We start from the raw sequence: 17,930 nt of genomic DNA on the forward strand, positions 1-17,930 counted from the left end.
AAATATGTAAAACATTTAGCAAATTCCAGAAAGAAAATAGATCTGAGAGCTATGACCTTACTTATGAGAAAATTTTAGTAAGTTAAAGGAGCAATAGTTTTTTATTGAGATATAATTGACATGTCAGTTTCAGGTGTGCAACATAATGATTCACTATCGGTATATGTTGTGAATTGATCACCACAGTAAGTCCGGTTAGCATCCATCACTACACATAGCTACGATTCTTTTTTCTTGTGATGAGACCTTGTAAGAGCTACTCTTAGCAACTTGCAAATGAACTGTAATCACCATGCTGCACATATACATTCCAGGCTTGGAATATGTGTATATATATATATATATATATATATATATATATATATGTATATATATAGAAAGATATATCACGTTTTCTTTATCCACTGATGGACACAAGTTTCTTTCATGTCTTGGCTATTGTAAATAACGCTGCAATGAACATGGGGTTGCCACATATCCTTTCAAATTAGCGTTTTGTTTCCTTTGGGCAAATACCCAGAAGTAGAATTTCTGGGGCATCTGGTAGTTCTATTTTTAATTTTTTTTTTCAACGTTTATTTATTTTTGGGACAGAGAGAGACAGAGCATGAACGGGGGAGGGGCAGAGAGAGAGGGAAACACAGAACCGGAAACAGGCTCCAGGCTCTGAGCCATCAGCCCAGAGCCCGACGCGGGGCTTGAACTCACGAGAGTTTTTAATTTTTTGAGGAATCTGCATACTGCTTTCCACAGTGGCTGCATTAATTCACATTCCCACCAACAGTGCACAATAGTTCCTTTTTCTCTACCTCCTCACCAACACTTGTTGTTTCTTGTTTTTGTTTTCTCGTTATACCGTTCCAACAGGTATAAGGGCAATATCTCCTTGTGGTTTTGATTTTCATTTCCCTGATGTTGAGTGACATTGAGCACATTTTCTTGTACTTCTTGGTCATGTGTATGTCTTCACTGAAAATGTCTGTTCAGATTCTCTGCCCATTTTCTAATTGATTTTTTTGTTTGCTATTGAGTAATGAGGTTTTTGTTGCTTTTTTTTTTTTAATGTTTGTTTTTGAGAGAGCATGCACGCCTGTTTGGGTGCTTTCACATATGTGAGTGGGGGAGGGATAAAGAAAGAGGGAGACAGAGGATCCCAAGCAGGTGCTGTCAATGCAGAGCAGGGCTGGAACTCACGAACCTGAATGGTGAGATCATAACCCAGCCAAAGTCAGACGCTTAACCAACTGAGCCACACAGGTGCCCCGTAGTATGAGCTTTTTAAAATATGTTTTAGATATGAATTCCTTATCAGATATATGATTTGCAAATATGTTCTCTCATTCAATAGGTTGCCTTTTCATTTTGTTGATGGTTTCCTTTGCTGTGCAGAAGCTTTTTGGTTTGAGGTAGTCTCACCTGTTTATTGTTTTGCTTTTTGTTGCCTTTGCTTTTAATGTCAAATTCAAAAAAATTCATCACCAAGACCAATGTCAAAGAGCCTACTGCCTATGTTTTCTTCTAGGTGTTTTATTGTTTCAGGTCTTACATTCAGATCTGTAATCCACTTTGATTTAATTTTTTGTGTATGATATAAGATAGTGGTCCAGTTCCACTTTTTGTGTGTGTGGTTGTCCAGTTTTCCCAACACCGTTTATTGAAGAGACTTCCCCTTCCCCATCATATATTTTTGGCTTTTTCTTTTTGTCGTAAATTAATTGACCATGTATGCCTAGGTTTATTTCTGGGCTCTCTTTTCTGTTCCGTTGGACTATGTGTCTGTTTTATGCTAATGCTATACTGTTTTGATTACTATGGCTTTGTAATACAGTTTGAAATCAGGAATTATGATGCCTCCAGCTTTGTTCTTGTTTCTCAAGGTAGCTTTGGCTATTTGGGGTCCTCTGTGGTTCCATACAAATTTTAGAATTGTTTTTTCCTATTTCTGTGAAAAATGCCATTGGGATTTTGCTAGAGCTTGCACTGAATCTGTAGATTGCTTTGGGAAATACGGACGTTTTAACAATATTAATTCTTCCAATTCATGAGCATGCTATATCTTTCTATGACTTCCTTCTTGCCAAGATGTTCAGAGATGCCTATGTGTGCATGCACGTGGGTGAGGGGATATTAGTTGTCACAATAACTGGGGACCAGGGATGCTCAACATTTTCCAATATACAATATGTCAGTAGAAGCTGTGCTAGAAAACACTGGTGCAAAGACACAGGAGGTGAACTGAGACACCATTCCTGCTCTCCGACTAAGAAATGAGGGATACTTGCATCAGGCTGGGGCACTGTGGGTGATGAGGAAGCTTGATGATTCCGTGTATATTTTGAAGCTGGAGTTGACAGGACTTGTGGACCGATGGAATATGAGGGGAAGACTAAGAGAAGAATGAAAGGTGACTTAAGGATTTGGGGAAAAACGGAGTTGACGTTCCTTGGAAGGGCAAGGTTGAGGGACCGGTGGGGGAGAAGGAGCGGCAGAATCACAGGTGCGGTCAGCTATTGTAAGTTTGAGACACCTCCGGACATACCAGTGGGCATCTCGTAGTAGGCAGATGAAAAGAGGCATCTGAAAAGAGATTCTTGAGGGGGAGATTTAAATTTTGGAGTTTTACTAGGCCAGGTGATTAACAAAAGAGGGAGTTAGAAAAGGGAGAAGCCGTGGGGCTTTCCAACAAAAAAAAAGTCAGAGTGATGAGCAGGAGACAGCCAAGGAGACTTAGGAAAACCGTCCAGTGAATTAGAAGGAGAAAGAAGGTAACATCGAAGGCAGAGGAAATCACTAGTCACCTTTGGCAGCATGGTTGGGTGCAACGTCGGGGAGGAAGATCTGCCTGGAGTGGGGTCACCGGGAGGGGGGAGATTCCCAGCCTTCCCCTGATAGCACGTCCTCCCTGCTTAGTACAAATATAACCTCTGGACAGAACACAAAAACACTACTTGCGGATGTTGAAAAATATGCAACCGAAGGCAGCTGTCGAACAGGGGCCAGTTTCCTTTTTCTTTTAATTTTCGTCTTTTTTCTCAATGCTTTGCCCCCAGGGCAGGCTCTACTAGCTTCTCAGTGCATTTCAGGAGACTAAAACTCCAGTAGAAACGTCCCAGTCTTTCTGGCCAGAGGATTCAGGTAAAGGAGGCCCACGAACTGGAAAGAGAGAGTGTGTGTGTTAGCCTGGTGAGAGCATGTGGGCAGGGGAGTGGCAGAAAGAGAGGGAGAGAGAGAGAATCCCAAGTAGGCTCCACGCTGTCAGCGCAGAGCCCGATGTGGGGCAGGATCCCACGATCCTTGAGATGGTGACCTGAGCGAAACCAAGAGTCAGACGCTTCACCGCTTCACCCACGGAGCCACCCAGGCGCTCCCAAATTTACCTTCCTACTGTCAGTGTTTGTGAGGTTCTGTTTTTCTGCATCCACACTAGAAACGATAATGAGAGATTCCTTAATTTTTGCTGGTCTAATTGGTATTAAACGGTATCTGTGATGGTTTCAATCTTTACTAAATGACTAATAAGGTTGAGAATATTTTCATATGTTTATGGGCCATTCATATTTTTCTTTCCAGTTAAATATGTGACATCTTTTGCCCATTTGTTTTCCTATTGGGTTGTTTACCTTTTTCTTATTAGTTCATAAATTGTTAACTGTTCATTCTTTGTTGGTTAAATAAGTAACAAATGTTTAATTACGGTTCATGGCTTGTCTTTTTCATCTAGAGTGTCTTTTGATGAGTGGAAGTTCTTACTCTTAATGTAGTTAAAAGTATTCATTATTTTCTTTTATGATTTTATGGATCTTTGGGGGGGGTGTTTAAAAAAAATTTCCCTACTTAGAAGTCATAACAATACTTGTTCTTTCCACCTGAAGCTGACTCATGAGTGGTGTGAGAAACAATTTCATTTTTTTTATATGGAAATTCAGCACCATTTATGGAATAATCTATTATTTTCCCAGAGGCTTCCAGAGTGGAACCCGGCACAGGTTAAGTTTCACATACGTGCGTGCCTCTTTCTCACTATTCTGTTCCACTGGTCTATTTATCTCTCCCAGTATCAATTCTGTATTGACTTGTTATAGAAACTAAATCACAAACTTAATTGTTATAACTTTATAATATATCTAGTAGGTTAATTCTATTTTGTTCTTTCTTTTGGACTATGTTGTTTATTCTTGGCCCTTTTCTAGGAAGACGAACATCTGCTTTTCAAGTTTCATGGAAATTCCTGTTGGAAACTTGCTTTAAATTCCATTGACTTTATGGATTAATTTATGCATAATTATATCATATAACACTGAATTTTTCCATCAATGAGCATGGTATGAGGTTCCATTTTTGGGGGACTTTTTAATGTCTTTTAATAAAGCTTTATAACTTTTTCCCATAATAGGATTTGCACTCTCTCTATTTGTATAATGAATTTATATTCAGCAAACTTGCTAAACCCTTATTCTAATAATTTAATTGTATATGTGTTACACATTTCTACCTTGACAGTCATATCCTGTGCAAATAATCCATTTTGTTTCTTCCTCTGCAGTCCTTTGATCTTTCACCTGGTTTTATTCTCTTACCCTCCTGGCTGGGTGCACTGGATAATGTTAAATAGGAGGGGGAATGATAGTGTTCTTGTCTTTTTCCCGATCAGTATTTCACCATTAAAGTTTTATTTTTTTTAAGATTCTCTTTATCTTTATTTAAGATATTATTCAAAGATTTTTTTTAAAGATTCTCTTTATCTAGGTAAGCAAATTCCCTTGTGTACATTAAAAAAAAAATCAATAGGTATTGAATTTCTTCCTTTTTCCGCATCCATTGAGATGAGAAAGATTTTCTCCTTTAATATGTTAATGCACTAAATTTCATGTATTTATTTTCTATTAAACTACCTTTGCGTTCACAGGATAAACCAAACTTGGTCATAATGTGTATTACCTTTTCTTATAAAGTACCTCCGTGTGTGTGCATGCACATGTGTGTGTCTGTCTCTGTATCTTTCTCTCCACTCTCCCCATCCCACTATTTTATTAGTCTTTTGAAGGCATAAACTGTTGACTTTGTTGATACTTTGCATCCTGTCTTTTTTTTCCTATTTCATTAATTTCTGTTCTTATCTCTGGGCTCTTCTCTTTTCTTTGAGCTTACTCTGTTGCTCTTTTCCTAATTTCTAAAAATGGACATTTAGCTAATTACATTTTTGGTTATTTTTCATTTCTTGTTTTTTAAACATAAACATGAGGTCTCTAAATTTTCTTCCTGTGTCAATTTGGGATTATCCCACAAGTTTTGATAATTTTTATTAATGTTCAGTCCTAAGTATTTCTTGTCCAGCATGCATTCTTTGTCTCTACATTTCCGACCATATCCTTTAAAACTAAAATTTGAAAATTTTATTTTTATTTATTTTATTATTTATTTATTTATTTATTTATTTATTATTATTAATGTTATTTATTCTTTAAAATTAAAATCAAATTTTTAAATTTAAAAATAAAAGTTTTATTTACATCGTTTATATCTTCTATGTTTTTGTACATTTATTTGTTTGCTTTCGGTACACTTGACCTATCGACAATGAAATGATGAGCAGTTACACAGCACTTGCTAAACACTGGGTGATGTTTCGGGCTGTTGGCATTAGTTATTAGGGAATTATTTTATTTTATTTTATTATTATTATTTTTTAACGTTTATGTATTTTTGAGACAGAGAGAGAGACAGAGCATGAACGGGGGCGAGGCAGAGAGAGAGGGAGACACAGAATGGGAAGGAGGCTCCAGGCTCTGAGCCATCAGCCCAGAGCCCGAGGCGGGGCTCAAACTCATGAACCACGAGATTGTGACCTGAGCTGAAGTCAGACGCTTAACCGACTGAGCCACCCAGGCGCCCCTAGGGAATTATTTTAATCATCCTTTAAGGTGAATACTATCATTACCTTCATTTTACCTATGAGGAAATTGAAAGTAAATAAGTAATTTGTCCAAGATCGCACAGCTAATGAGTACCAGAATAAGGAATCATACCTGACACTTTGGTTGCACAATGCATGCTCTTAACTGTTATACTATGTGTCAATAACTCTGGTATTCAAATCCCATATTACTGATGTATCTGTCATTTTCACACTGAAGTTCTATCAAGTTTTCATTATACACATTAGGGGTATTATGTTAGGTAAACTGAATCTTTTATCATTAGGCAGAACCCTCTTACCTCCAGTAATATTACTATTATGTTTTGTCTCTTATTAACATGGTCACTCCTGCCTTCTGACTATATCAGCATGATGTAACCTTTCCATCTTTTGCTTTCAAACCTTTGGTGTCCTTATATTTTTGGCATGTCTCTTATAAATAGCAGTTAGCTTAATCATTAATTTTCATTTTCATTTTTATTGGTATATGTGTATCTTATAGATTCAGATACTTAGTGCTTTTCAATATCTTTATTCTGTAGGAATTTTGTAATTAAAAAATTCCCCTTTCACGAAACTGAGAGTTGTTAAATTTTCACTGGAAGGACCTCTTAAAATATGTTTGTTCTGCCAGGACTCTTTGAAGGGGAAGAAACACACAGACACACACACTCAAGCCCCTATCTGATTTTAACTTACTGGGTATGCTACATTTGGTTAAGTTTCATCAAATCTCTCCATAAAACTTTCAGAGGCAAAAAAAATTCAGTAAAATTTTCAGAGGCAAAAAAATTCATATATCAATCCCATCAGGACTTGGAAAGTGTCACCTCACCCAGTTTCATTGGAAAATCATAATTAAACCTTCAGCTTCATTTGTAGCCTAGCCAAAAATAACACAAATATCCTTTTAGTGGCACATCCATTTGCTTTTCTTTTTAAATTTTATTTTACTTAATTTTTTTTACCATGATAAGTTTATGTTACTTTTTTTTTTTAAATCTTGATAAGTGTACGTTTAATTCCCATCCCCTGTTTCTCCCATGCCCCCACCGACCTCCCCTCTGGTAACTCTCTGAACTCTATAGTCAAGAGTCTTATTTCTTGATTTGCCACTTTCTCCTCCTGTTTTTTTTTTTTTTCCTTTGCTTGTCTTTTTTGTTTTTTAAACTCCACATATGAGTGAAATCATATAGTATTTGTCTTTCTCTGACTTATTTCGCTTATCATTATACTCTGTAGATCCAGCCATGTTGTTGCAAATCACAAGATTTCATTCTTTTTTTATGGTTGAATATTCCACTGTATATAAGTACCACATCCTCTTCTTTTTTAAAATGCAATTTATTGTCAAATTGGCTTCCATACAACACCCAGTGCTCATCCCAACAAGTGTGCTCCTCAATGCCCATCACTCATTTTCCCTCTCCCCCAGCCCCCCCCCCCCCATCCTTAGTTTGTTCTCTATATTTAAGAGTCTCTTGTGGTTTGCCTCCCTCCATCTCTGTTTGTATTTCTCCCCCTTCCCTTCCCCCATGGTCTCAAGATCCACATTTGAGTGAAAACATATGATATCTGTCCTTCTCTGATCCACGTTGCTGCAAATGGCATGATTTCATTCTTTCTTATTGCCAAGTAGTATTCCATTGTATATATAAACCCCATCTTCTTTATCTATTTATCAGTTGATGGACATTTAGGCTCTTTCCATAATTTGGCTATTGTTGAAAGCGCTGCTGTAATTGAGGGATCAGAAAAATGGCGACCCCCCAGTCTGTCCTTTATGGACCAGGTGTTCCAAATCACTCTGTTCAAGCCGTCCTCACTGTGCCATGGGCACAAGTGAGGTGATTTGTCCTGCTCTCCCGACTCCCATGCCCTGGTGCTTGGCTGGGATTCAAACTCCTGCTCCATGAGCCCTGGTACTGGGGGAGTGCTGCCCCCACGCCACCCGATATATGGTCTCTGGCTGGCAGGCAGTCTTTGTCTTTTGAGCAGATAGAACCCCTCTTCTTACAGCACTCCAGGGAGGGTATCACTTTCTCCCACTGTGGACCGCACCCCAAACCTAGCCATGGAGCCTGGGGCTGGCTCCCCTCCTCTCTAGGTGCACGATCAGGGCAGCCGGTCTGGATCTCCTTGGGTTGATTTGGTTCCGGGCACTCTGTGCTTCCTGGGTGTGGTTTTCTGTTTCCTTCCCCAAATTCAGGAAGTTCTTAGCGATTATTTCTTCAAATAAATTTTCTGCCCTCTTTTCTCTCTCTTCTCCTTCTGCGATCCCTATGACGCTAATGTTAGTACATTTTTTGGTGTTACTGTGTTTCCTAAGTCTATTTTCATTTTTAATGTTTTCTTCTCGCTGCTGTTCAGCCTGATTGCTTTCTAGTACTCTGTTTTCCAAGGTGCTGATCCATTCCTCTGCTTCCTCAAATCTACTATTCATTCCATCTAGTGTATTTTAAATGTTTTTTATTGAGTTCTTCATCCCTGATTGGTTCTTTCTTATGTTTTCTCTTTGTTAAGGGTCTCACTGAGGTCTTCCCCTGTATTTTTATGACTATTGCCTTAAAGTGTCTATCAGGAATATTACTTAGCTCTGTTAGTTAGCTCTCTTGTGTGATTTTGTCCTGTTTTTTTCATTTGGGACGTATGCCTTTGCCTCCCATTTTGTCTCTCTGTATCTCTTTCTACGTGTTAGGAAAGTCAGCTATGTCTCTTGTTCTTAAAAGTAGTGGCCTTATGAAAAGGTCCTGTAGTGCCCTGCAGTGCAATGTTCCCTGCTCACCAGAACCTCCCGTTTCGAGGGTGTCCTCTCTATGTGTTGCATTCCTCCTACTGTCGTGACCGAGTTGCATTCGCCTTCAGTCCAGTCATGTGCGATGGATCTCTTTGTCTGGTACGGGCAGGGTTTGGCCCCTGTGTTGTGAGTTGGCTAGTCTGGGGCCATCCTGGGCTTGAGTTGAGTCAGAGCAGGCGTTTGCTAGAGATAAGGCAGCACTGAACTGCAGAGCCCTTTCCCTGTGTTGGGAAGCTTTTGTCGGTGGGCTGGGCCTGCATTCAGACCAGATGAATGGCCCCTACCCCCTGCTGGGGCTGCTGTCAGACTGACCCGTGTGGTTATCTTTTCCTCTCCCCGGGTAGGAGTCACTTTGAGGTTGTGTTGGTGACTGCGGGGGCTGCCTGCCAGGCTTACGGCATTGCTTTGGATGGGCTCTTGCCGAGGGCTTTCTGGAGGGGGCAGGTCTGCAGAAGGTGCGGGTGGGTAGTGGTGTTAGCAAAGTTTGTGCAGGTCTGCTGTGGGAGAGGATGCGGAGCTTGGGGAAGACTTCCTAAAGCTGTAGCTGCAGGACTGGAGGTAGTGAGTCCACAGGAGAACGCAAGGGCAGAGAAAATGGCGCTAGCCAGGTTTGGATAGGTCTGCTGTGGCAGAGGGCCTCGAGGCAAGGCCTGGCTGGGGGGGGGGGGTGTCTGAAGGTCATGGGGGTGGAGCACACCGTCAGCAAGTTAAGCGGTGGGTGTGGGTGCTGTCCTAGTTTCTGAAGGTGTCCCTGTGCCTAGACTGAGGGGCAGCGAAGGGAAATGGCAGCTGCCAGCAATTTTGTTCTTGGAGAAGCGGGCCAATGATCCCCGTGCCCCCAGTACGCACCCTGAGATTAGTAAACGAACGTCCCTTCCATATCCCCCGGGGTGTTTTTCAAAATCCTGCTTCTGTGTTATATCTCCATGAGGCTGTTTGTTGTGTTGTCTCTCTCTTTTTTTTAATTTTTTTTTTTTTTTGAAGGAGAGAGAGAGACAGAGCATGAGCGGGGCAGGGGCAGAGAGAGAGGGAGACACAGACTCCGAAGCAGGCTCAGGGCTCCGAGCTGTGGGCACAGAGCCCGACGCGGGGCTCGAACCCACAGACCGCGAGATCATGACCTGAGCTGAAGTCGGACGCTCAACCAACTGAGCCACCCAGGCGCCCCTGTTGTCTCTTTAAGGGTGGGGACTCAGTTTCCCCTCGTCCTCCCAGCAACCCCAGAGCCAAGCCCACTGATTTTTAACATTCCACGTATTAAGCCCCGCTGGTTGTAAGAACTCAAAAAATTATGTCTCTGGTTTTCAGGATTTGTCTTCCCCATGCAGGTTCCTTGCACCCGGGGTGCCTAGTTTGAAGGTCTGTTCCTTTCCTCCCTCCAGGCCTCCGGCATCACTTGCTCTCAGGGATGGTCACATGGGTCCATTTAGCTCTGGACCATGTCTCTTCCCTTTCGACCCTCTTCCATGTGGCCTCTTGTCTAAATTTAGCTGTAGAGGGTCTGTTCTACCAGTCTTCGGGTCATATTCTGGATTATTTACACCGATGGGGATATTATCTAGTTGTATCTACGGGACAAGGTGAGCTTAGGGTCCTCCTACTCTGACATCTTTCTCAGAAGTCCTTTACAGGTCTTTTAAACGAGAAAACAGTTGAACGTAGCTCTAGAAATATTTCTTTAAAAATATTTAAAAACTATTTTCCATCTATTCATTTTCTCAGCGTTCTTTTTCTGGAACCTCTATTAATCAGATTAGTTTTCTAATTAGCTATCCTTTCTCTCTTATTTCTCTAAATGCCTGGCTGCCGGGTGTTGTGTGCACCAAATATGCAGATGTGTCTGTGTGTGTGTTCGGGTCTGTGTCACAGTTTGTATCTGTGCTTGTGAGTGTACGTACATGTATGCACGTGTCCTTGTATGGACGTGTCCCACGCATGGGAGTGTGTGTGCACACATTTTTGTGCGTGTGCATGTTTGTGTAGACTATTTGGGGCGTCACAAAGTTTGTTTGCAGGCGTTCTTTCGACCTGCCCTCCCTCATGCTCATGGCTCTGAGATCTGAACCTTTCCCGGGTACTGGGGGGGGTGGGGGAGACAGGCTCTGTCTTTGACTCTGTCCCATTCTATGCTCACCTGGAGGCTGTCGCTTCTTCCAGCCTGCAGAGCCTTGTCCAGGGTGTAAAAGATAACGTTCAGAAACAGACGTAAGTTCTCTACGGGAATCTAGATAGAATAAAGATCCACACCATAGGTGGCATTTCCAATGAGTGTGAAAAAAATGGCTAATTGAAGAAATGGTGTGGGCATTCCTGTTCGCCATTTAGAAGACAACAAAGCGGGACCCCCTGCCTTGTTCCGGAAAACAACATAAACCCCAGATGGGATGAAGAGTCAAATATGAAAAAGGGAACACACAAAAAATACCAGAATGGATCATTAAAAAAAAGTGTCACCTGGAGATAAAGAATGCCTTTGAAAAATGTCACGAAATCCAGAAAGCTGAAGGGCAAAACTGATAAGCAAGCTGCCTTCCTGGACATTACGTTTCTCGGGGCTGGCTGACCTCGCTCCCCATGATTCTTTCCCTCCTTGAATGCTAGTGGTCCTGCGACTGTCCTGCACGGGCTAGCCGCTTCAATCCACACTCCTTTCACGGAGAGTCCCTGCAGGCTGGGCTGCTGACCACACCTTGGCCACTCAGACTCTGTCTGAGAAGTGTGAATCTGGAGCCGGGGTCCACGGGGTCAAAAGCGGAGCCCTTCCCAAGGCTCTGATGCTCCCAGTTGCCTGCGGTTATGTGAGGGCCCATGTCCTTTCATGAATTCTGTACCTATTTGGGGCGCCTGGGTTGCTCAGTCCATTAAGCGACCGACTCTTGATCTCACCTCAGGTGATGACCTCACGGTTCACGGGTTCTAGCCCCGAGTTGGGCTCCACCCTGGCAGTGCGCAGCCTGCTTGGGATTCTTTCTCTCCTCTCTCTCTGCCCCTCCCCCCGCTCTTTCTCTCTTTCAAAATAAGTAAATAAACATTAAAAACATTGTATTTCTGTTTAAGTTAGCCAGAGCCAATGTTTATGACTTACTCTCAGACAACTCTGGCAAATGGAGAGCTGGATGGGGTGGGGGTTGGGGGAGCATCCCTGCCTTGCTCCTCCCCACTCCTCCCATAAAGCATTCTAAACCAGTTGAAACAAAAGTAACAAAGTGGGAAAATATTTACAGTAAGAATAAATAAATAAAGAACATTAAGGGCCAATTCACAAAATGAAAACACTACCAATAAATACCTGAGACAATGGTTAGTCTTTCTAATGAGCAAAGGTATGCAGACTTTAAAAAAAAATCAAGTATTTAAAACATCTATTAGGCTTTCCTGGTGGCAGAGTAAGCCACAGGCTGTATTTTCCAAGGCACAGTTGATTTTTCTTTCAAGTTTCTTTCTTTCAAGTAGGCTCCACACCCAGCGTGGGGCTTGAACTCACGACCCTGAGATCAAGAGCCGATGCTCTATCACCTGAGCCAGCCAGGTGCCCCTCAAGGTAATCTTTTCTAAACTGCAAATCTCGATTTCCTTACCTTCTGGACGTTTGGTTCTGTTTCCCAATGCCTTGTCTATTGACCGGCTGGCGGCAGGCTTGCCCCTTGCGTCCAAGCTGCACCCGCTGCACCGAGGAGAGCTGGCCTGAGTTGGGAACGCCATGGGGCCAGGTTGGCCTGAGGATCCCTGCGCTTCTGCTCTGGGCTCTCAGCCAGCCGCGACCCCCGCCCCAGACCTCTCCCCCCCTTCCTCCCCCTGGTTCCCCCCCAGACCCCTCCCCCTGGCTCCCCCCACCCCTCCCCCTGGCCCACCCTCAGACCCCTCCCCCTGGTTCCGCCCCCAGACCCCTCCCCCTGGCTCCCCACCCAGACCCCTCCTCCTGGCTCCCCTCCCCCCACCCGTCTCACACCCCCCCCCACTGCACACGGACCGGTCCGCGTCTCAGAGCCGCATCCTCCCCCTGGTGCTGCCGGCGTGGCTCCGTATCTGGAGCTTTACCGGAGCCCACCGTGCACCTCTGTAAAATTGCCGGCACTGCCTGGGGGCCGCGGGTAAGGAAGGAGTGGCAGCGGAGTGCGACGGAGTGTGCGACTGCCAGGTGGCAGCGGCGGCGGCTGGGGGGCAGACGCGCAGAGGGAAGGAGGAACAGGAGCCCCAGGGCAACGCGGGTGGTGGGGGGAGGCAGAGGGCTGGCGCGTGGAAGGGCTGGCTTGGGCCGGCGTGGCCGTGCGTCGGTCCCTGCACCCGCGTACGTGCGCACGCAGGGGGGGGGGGTGAGGACGCGCGCGGCCTGCCGAGGTGTCCGAGCGTGCAGGCGTGGGAGTGGGGAGCCCCCGAGCGCGGCGGCGGAGCTCCAGGGAGAGGCAGGGCTCGGGGCTGCAGGCGGCGTCCAGGGCGCGGGGGCGGGGTGGGTGGGAGGAAGGGAAGGGGCTCGGTCTCTTTGCCCTAACTCCTGCCTTTTCTCTCCTGCCTCCCCCTGCTCTTCTGCACGTACCCTGCCTGTGCTCGTTTCCTCTCACGGCTCAGGACACGCGCAGGAGGACCCCAGGCCTGGTCGCCCCCTTGAACACGGCGGGCTGTTGCCGGGAGAGCCGCCCGGGGACGCGAGCACGTCCTGTGGATGAGGGGTGCCGGCACCCGGGCACGCGCAATGGTTACCTACGCTTAGGGGCCGGATTCCACGTTCCGCCCGTGAAACGCGCGCCCCGCTCTCCAGGACGGGAGGGGATGTTTACTAGGCACATTGGACAGACTGGTTTTCCAAAGTGAAGTCATAACTGAAATGCTGTATGTTGCCGTTGTGCTCGGTGTGCTCGGATGCGCACTGGTGAGGCTTCATCTGTGCGCGCAGCGCGCCTCCATTATCACAGAAGCGGGGCACAGCGCGGTGGGGAGATCTCGGACACCTCCAGCCGAGGCCACCTGCCACTCCCCACCTTCCAGGGCCCTCCGGACTCCATCTTCTCTCCGTCCCAGCTTTCCCACCTGGCTCCTGTCTGGGGGCAGGCCTGCAGAGAGCTGATTCCTGTCCTTCCCCACGGGGACAGTGGCTTGGGGTGGCCTGAGCGCACTCTTGTTACTCTGCCAAAATGCAGCCTAAAGCATTCTGATGGTTAAATAATTCAGAAAACGTTCATCTGTCTTTGCTGCTCCTGTGAAACTCAGATCAAGTAAGTAGAAAAGAGCAGGGGAAAAAAATGTTTAATGTGATGTGAACATTAATCTTTCTCAAGGATCTGTAGCCCACAGAAATGATAAATCAGATAGCCAGCCAAATATTATATGTTAACTTCTCAAAATGTTGTCTTCAAGTTATGTTCATGCAAGTGATTCTCCAATATTCAGGAATCAGTTTGCCAAAAGGGTATTTTGGGGGGCTTTGATTATGTCAGTGAGGTCCCTCCATATTGTAACCTGTATTAATACTTTTTCATTGCTGAATAGTATTCCAGGGAAGGATATACCACATTTTCTGTATCCATTCAGCGGTGGATGGGTTATTTTCAATACGGGGCTATTATGAATCACACTTGTGTACAAGTTTTTGTGTGGATGGATGTTTTCATTTTTCTTAGTGGATTTCTAGGAGCAAAATTGCTGGGTTTATAGGGTGAGTTTTACTTTTATTTTTTAAGTTTATTTATTTCTTTTGGGAGAGAGAGAGTAAGAGTACCAGTGTGAGCAGGGGAGGGGCGGGGAGAGAGAGGAAGAGGAAGAATCGCAAGCAGGCTCTGTGCTGTCAGTGGGCAGCCCAACTCCGGGCTGGATCCCATGAACCGTGAGGTCATGCCTGGAGCCGAAATCAAGAGGCGGACATTAACGGACTGAGCCACTCAGGATCCCCGTGTTTAACTTGTTAGGAAACTGCTAAGGGAGATCAAGCATGGTTTTCAGGGAGGCTTCGTCTCATTGGTCAGCATGGTTTCTCAGGCCACTCCAGTGGTAGCAGGTGCAGCCTATGATATCGTTAGCCCTCGCCCTCCAAACCCTTGCAGTGGAGAGACGTCGGGTCATAAAAGATGACAAAGCAACAGATGTTCATCTGATGAACTCCAGAATTCAGTCAACTCTGAGTTTTAACTCATATTCTGTAGGAGAGGGCATGTGTTCAAAGCTGTAATTACTTTTGGTAGTCTTTGGTCCGCAACTGCGGAAGACAATGTAGATACTTGATTAAAGTCTTCCATTCTGTTTATATAAAACTATGCTTTGGGTTTGTGTTACTATGACTGTCTAGAAACACTTTTCTTTTTTTTTTTTTTTTTGTGACTTCTCCTCTGTTGAAAAGACCAATTTGGAGGGTACGATAATTATGGATGCGGCCACTAGACACAGAATTGACAAAAGCTCGCATTCCGGCCCCACTTACTACCTACCTGTGTGATCTTGGGTGAACTCTTGAACCTTCCTAACCCCGAGTTTTCTCAGCCACAAATTAAGGAGAATCACGTCCTTGTCTATTTGTATTGTTTTGAAAACGAAGTGAGGAAATGCAAGTCAAGCATTTAGCTCATTGCCTGGTGCAGAGTAAGCACTTAAAAAATGCCAGCTATTTTTATCACTATTATAAAACTAGCTTATCTGCTTTCACACTTGTTCAGTTGTCATCAAGCTGCCGGGTTAGCTGTTGAACTCCCCAATACTCAGCAGCTGTGTTGCGTTTCCTGGCGAGGTGCTTTGCTCTGTTATTGTGACATCCCTTCTGGTCCCCAGTTCAGCTTGGCAACCAATGCTTGCTTTGATCACTCTGCTGTTCATCCCTTGCAACTGAAATTGTAGCATACCAACGACGTTAGGCTGATAGACTCACTATATCCCTACGCTTCATTTAAGGAACACTTTCTTATTGTAAAATTGTAAAAAATTTGAAAGAGCATGAGATGGAAATAGAAATCACCATCCAGGAATAATGGATTACAGTTAACATTTTAATACCTCTCTCCTTAGACACACACACACACACACACACACACACACACACACACACAGTTCATATATACGTATATTAAAAAATAGGGGGCACCTGGGTGGCTCAGTCGGTTCAGTGTCTGACTTCGACTCAGAGTTTGAGCCCCATGTCGGGCTCTGGGTTGACAGCTCAGAGCTTGGAGCCTGCTTCGGATTCTGTGTCTCCACTCTCCGCCCACCCCTACTCAGGCTCTGTCTCTGTCTCTCTGTCGCTCAAAAATAAACATTAAAAAAATTTAAAAAATAGATCACAACATATATGCAGTTTTATGTTTCCCTTTTGTTCATTTAACACTGTTATAATTTCTCAAGCCATTACACATTCTTCAAAAAGAATTTTAACTTACTTGCTCATGCTTTTGTCATTGGGCTTGTTTTCCAGGTTTTTGCTATTATGAGTATCCTAGTGCAAGCATTTAAAAACATTTTAAGGGGCGCCTGGGTGGCTCAGTCGGTTAAGCATCCGACTTCGGCTCAGGTCATGATCTCGCGGTCCGTGGGTTCGAGCCCCGCGCCGGGCTCCGTGCTGACAGCTCGGAGCCTGGAGCCTGCTTTGGATTCTGTGTCTCCCTCTCTCTCTCTGCTCCTCCCCCGTTCATGCTCTCTCTCTGTCTCAAAAATAAATAAACATTAAAAAAACATTTTAAAAGTTGAGGTAAGTTTACAGTGAAACATGTAGATCTTAGCTGTACAGTTTGATGTGTTTTGAAAAATGCACACACCCAATATCCATTCCTTTATATAAAAAAAATTAAACCTGTCATCCCAGGAAGTTCCCTTGAGTCTCTTTTCAGTAAGTCTTTACAACCTGACCCTTAGAGGGGGTTTTCACCTTTTCTCAAACTTCATTTAAAGAGAATTGATAAAAGAAAATTTCCTACAGATGATTTACAGATCCGCTTACTAGATCAGGTAGGTTTTTATTCTGCAATTCATGAATCAGGGAGCATTCACTCCGGCAGACAGACAACAAACAGCTTTAAAAAGGCAAGAGATTGTTTTTTTTTTTTAACCGAGGTATCATTGGCCTAAAACTTTATATTAGTTTCAGATGTACAACATGATGATTCAATATTTGCATACATTGTGAAATGATCACAAGGGGGCTAGCTAACATCCGTCACCACACAGTTACAAATATTTTTTCTTTAAGATTCGTTCTTTTAGCAACTTTCAAATATGCAATACAATACTTTTAACTATAGTCCCCATGTGGTACATTACATCCTTATTTATTTATTTATTTATTTATTTATTTATTTATTTATTTATTTATTTATTTATTTATTTAATACTGGAAGTTTGTACCTTTTGACCCCCTTCACATATTCCACTACCCCCCCATACAAGCATGCCTTGTTTTATTGTCCTTTGCTTTCATGTTTTATTTATTTTTGAGAGAGACAGGGACAGAGACAGAGTATGAACAGGGGAGGGGCAGAGGGAGAGGGGGACAGAGGGTCAGAAGCAGGCTCCGTCCTGACAGCCGCAAGCCCCGTGCCGGGCTCAACTCCCAAACTGCGAGCTCATGACCTGAGCCGAAGTCGGACGCTCAACCGACTGAGCCACGCAGGCGCCCCGGATTGTCCTTTACTGTGCTTCCCAGCTAGTGGAGGTTTTTACGAATGGCAAGTCTGTGGCAGCCCGGTGTGGAACTCGTCCATGGGCACCACTCTCCCAGCACCACCCGCTCCCTTCCTGTCTCTGTGTCACGTTTTGGTAATTCTTGCAACACTTCAGACTTCTTCATTATTACTACGTTTGTTTGGTGATCTGTGTCAGTGATTACTGTTTGCTAGAAGCTCAGATGGTGGTTGGCATTTTGGGGCAATAAAGTATTTTTGAATTAAGGTATGAACATTTTTTAGACATTGCGCACGTAACAGACTACAGTATAGTGTGAACATAACATTTATGTGCACTGGGGGACCTGAAATTTCATTTGACTCGCTTTATTGTGATATTTGCTTTATTGCAGCAGTCTGGAACCAAATCCGCAATATCTCTGATGTATGCCTGTATGAGTGAGATTTCTGTGACTTAGTTCACTTAGCATAATGCCATCAAGGCTTATGCATGTCAGCAATGGCAGGGTTTCCTTCTTTTTTTATGGCTGAGTAATAGTGCATTCTATATAATATATTACATATATATTTAGAATATGTACTATATATTGCATAAGTATTTAGAATATATGATATATAATAA

The 17,930-nt window shown here is 43.8% G+C and overlaps 1 protein-coding gene across 1 annotated transcript; it reads right to left on the reverse strand.

Moving 5' to 3' along the window:
• Positions 1 to 1,937: 1,937 nt before the first annotated feature.
• LOC111559502 (serine/arginine repetitive matrix protein 1-like) lies at positions 1,938 to 13,593 on the reverse strand. Its single transcript, XM_045043128.1, has 6 exons — positions 13,508 to 13,593; positions 13,249 to 13,368; positions 12,685 to 13,105; positions 12,293 to 12,398; positions 10,849 to 10,938; positions 1,938 to 3,153 (listed from the first exon to the last, which is right to left on the reverse strand). Exons 1-6 carry the CDS (start codon positions 13,591 to 13,593, stop codon positions 3,080 to 3,082), a joined length of 897 nt encoding a protein of 298 aa, XP_044899063.1. The 3' UTR covers positions 1,938 to 3,079.
• Between the last annotated feature and the right edge of the window lie 4,337 nt (positions 13,594 to 17,930).

The sequence above is a fragment of the Felis catus genome, chromosome A1 (genome assembly GCF_018350175.1).
Source record: "Felis catus isolate Fca126 chromosome A1, F.catus_Fca126_mat1.0, whole genome shotgun sequence".
Lineage (NCBI taxonomy): Eukaryota > Metazoa > Chordata > Mammalia > Carnivora > Felidae > Felis > Felis catus.

What these genes read in the sequence shown, in the direction of transcription:
- LOC111559502 (XM_045043128.1), bottom strand. Translation starts at nt 13,593, where the DNA reads ATGAAGCCTCACCAGTGCGCATCCGAGCACACCGAGCACAACGGCAAC. An exon ending in GACTTCACTTTGGAAAACCA is followed by an intron (nt 13,369 to 13,507) that starts GTCTGTCCAATG and finishes CCTCATCCACAG; the next exon opens with GACGTGCTCGCGTCCCCGGG. An exon ending in GAAGAAGCGACAGCCTCCAG is followed by an intron (nt 3,154 to 10,848) that starts GTGAGCATAGAA and finishes CTCTCTTTCCAG; the next exon opens with TTCGTGGGCCTCCTTTACCT.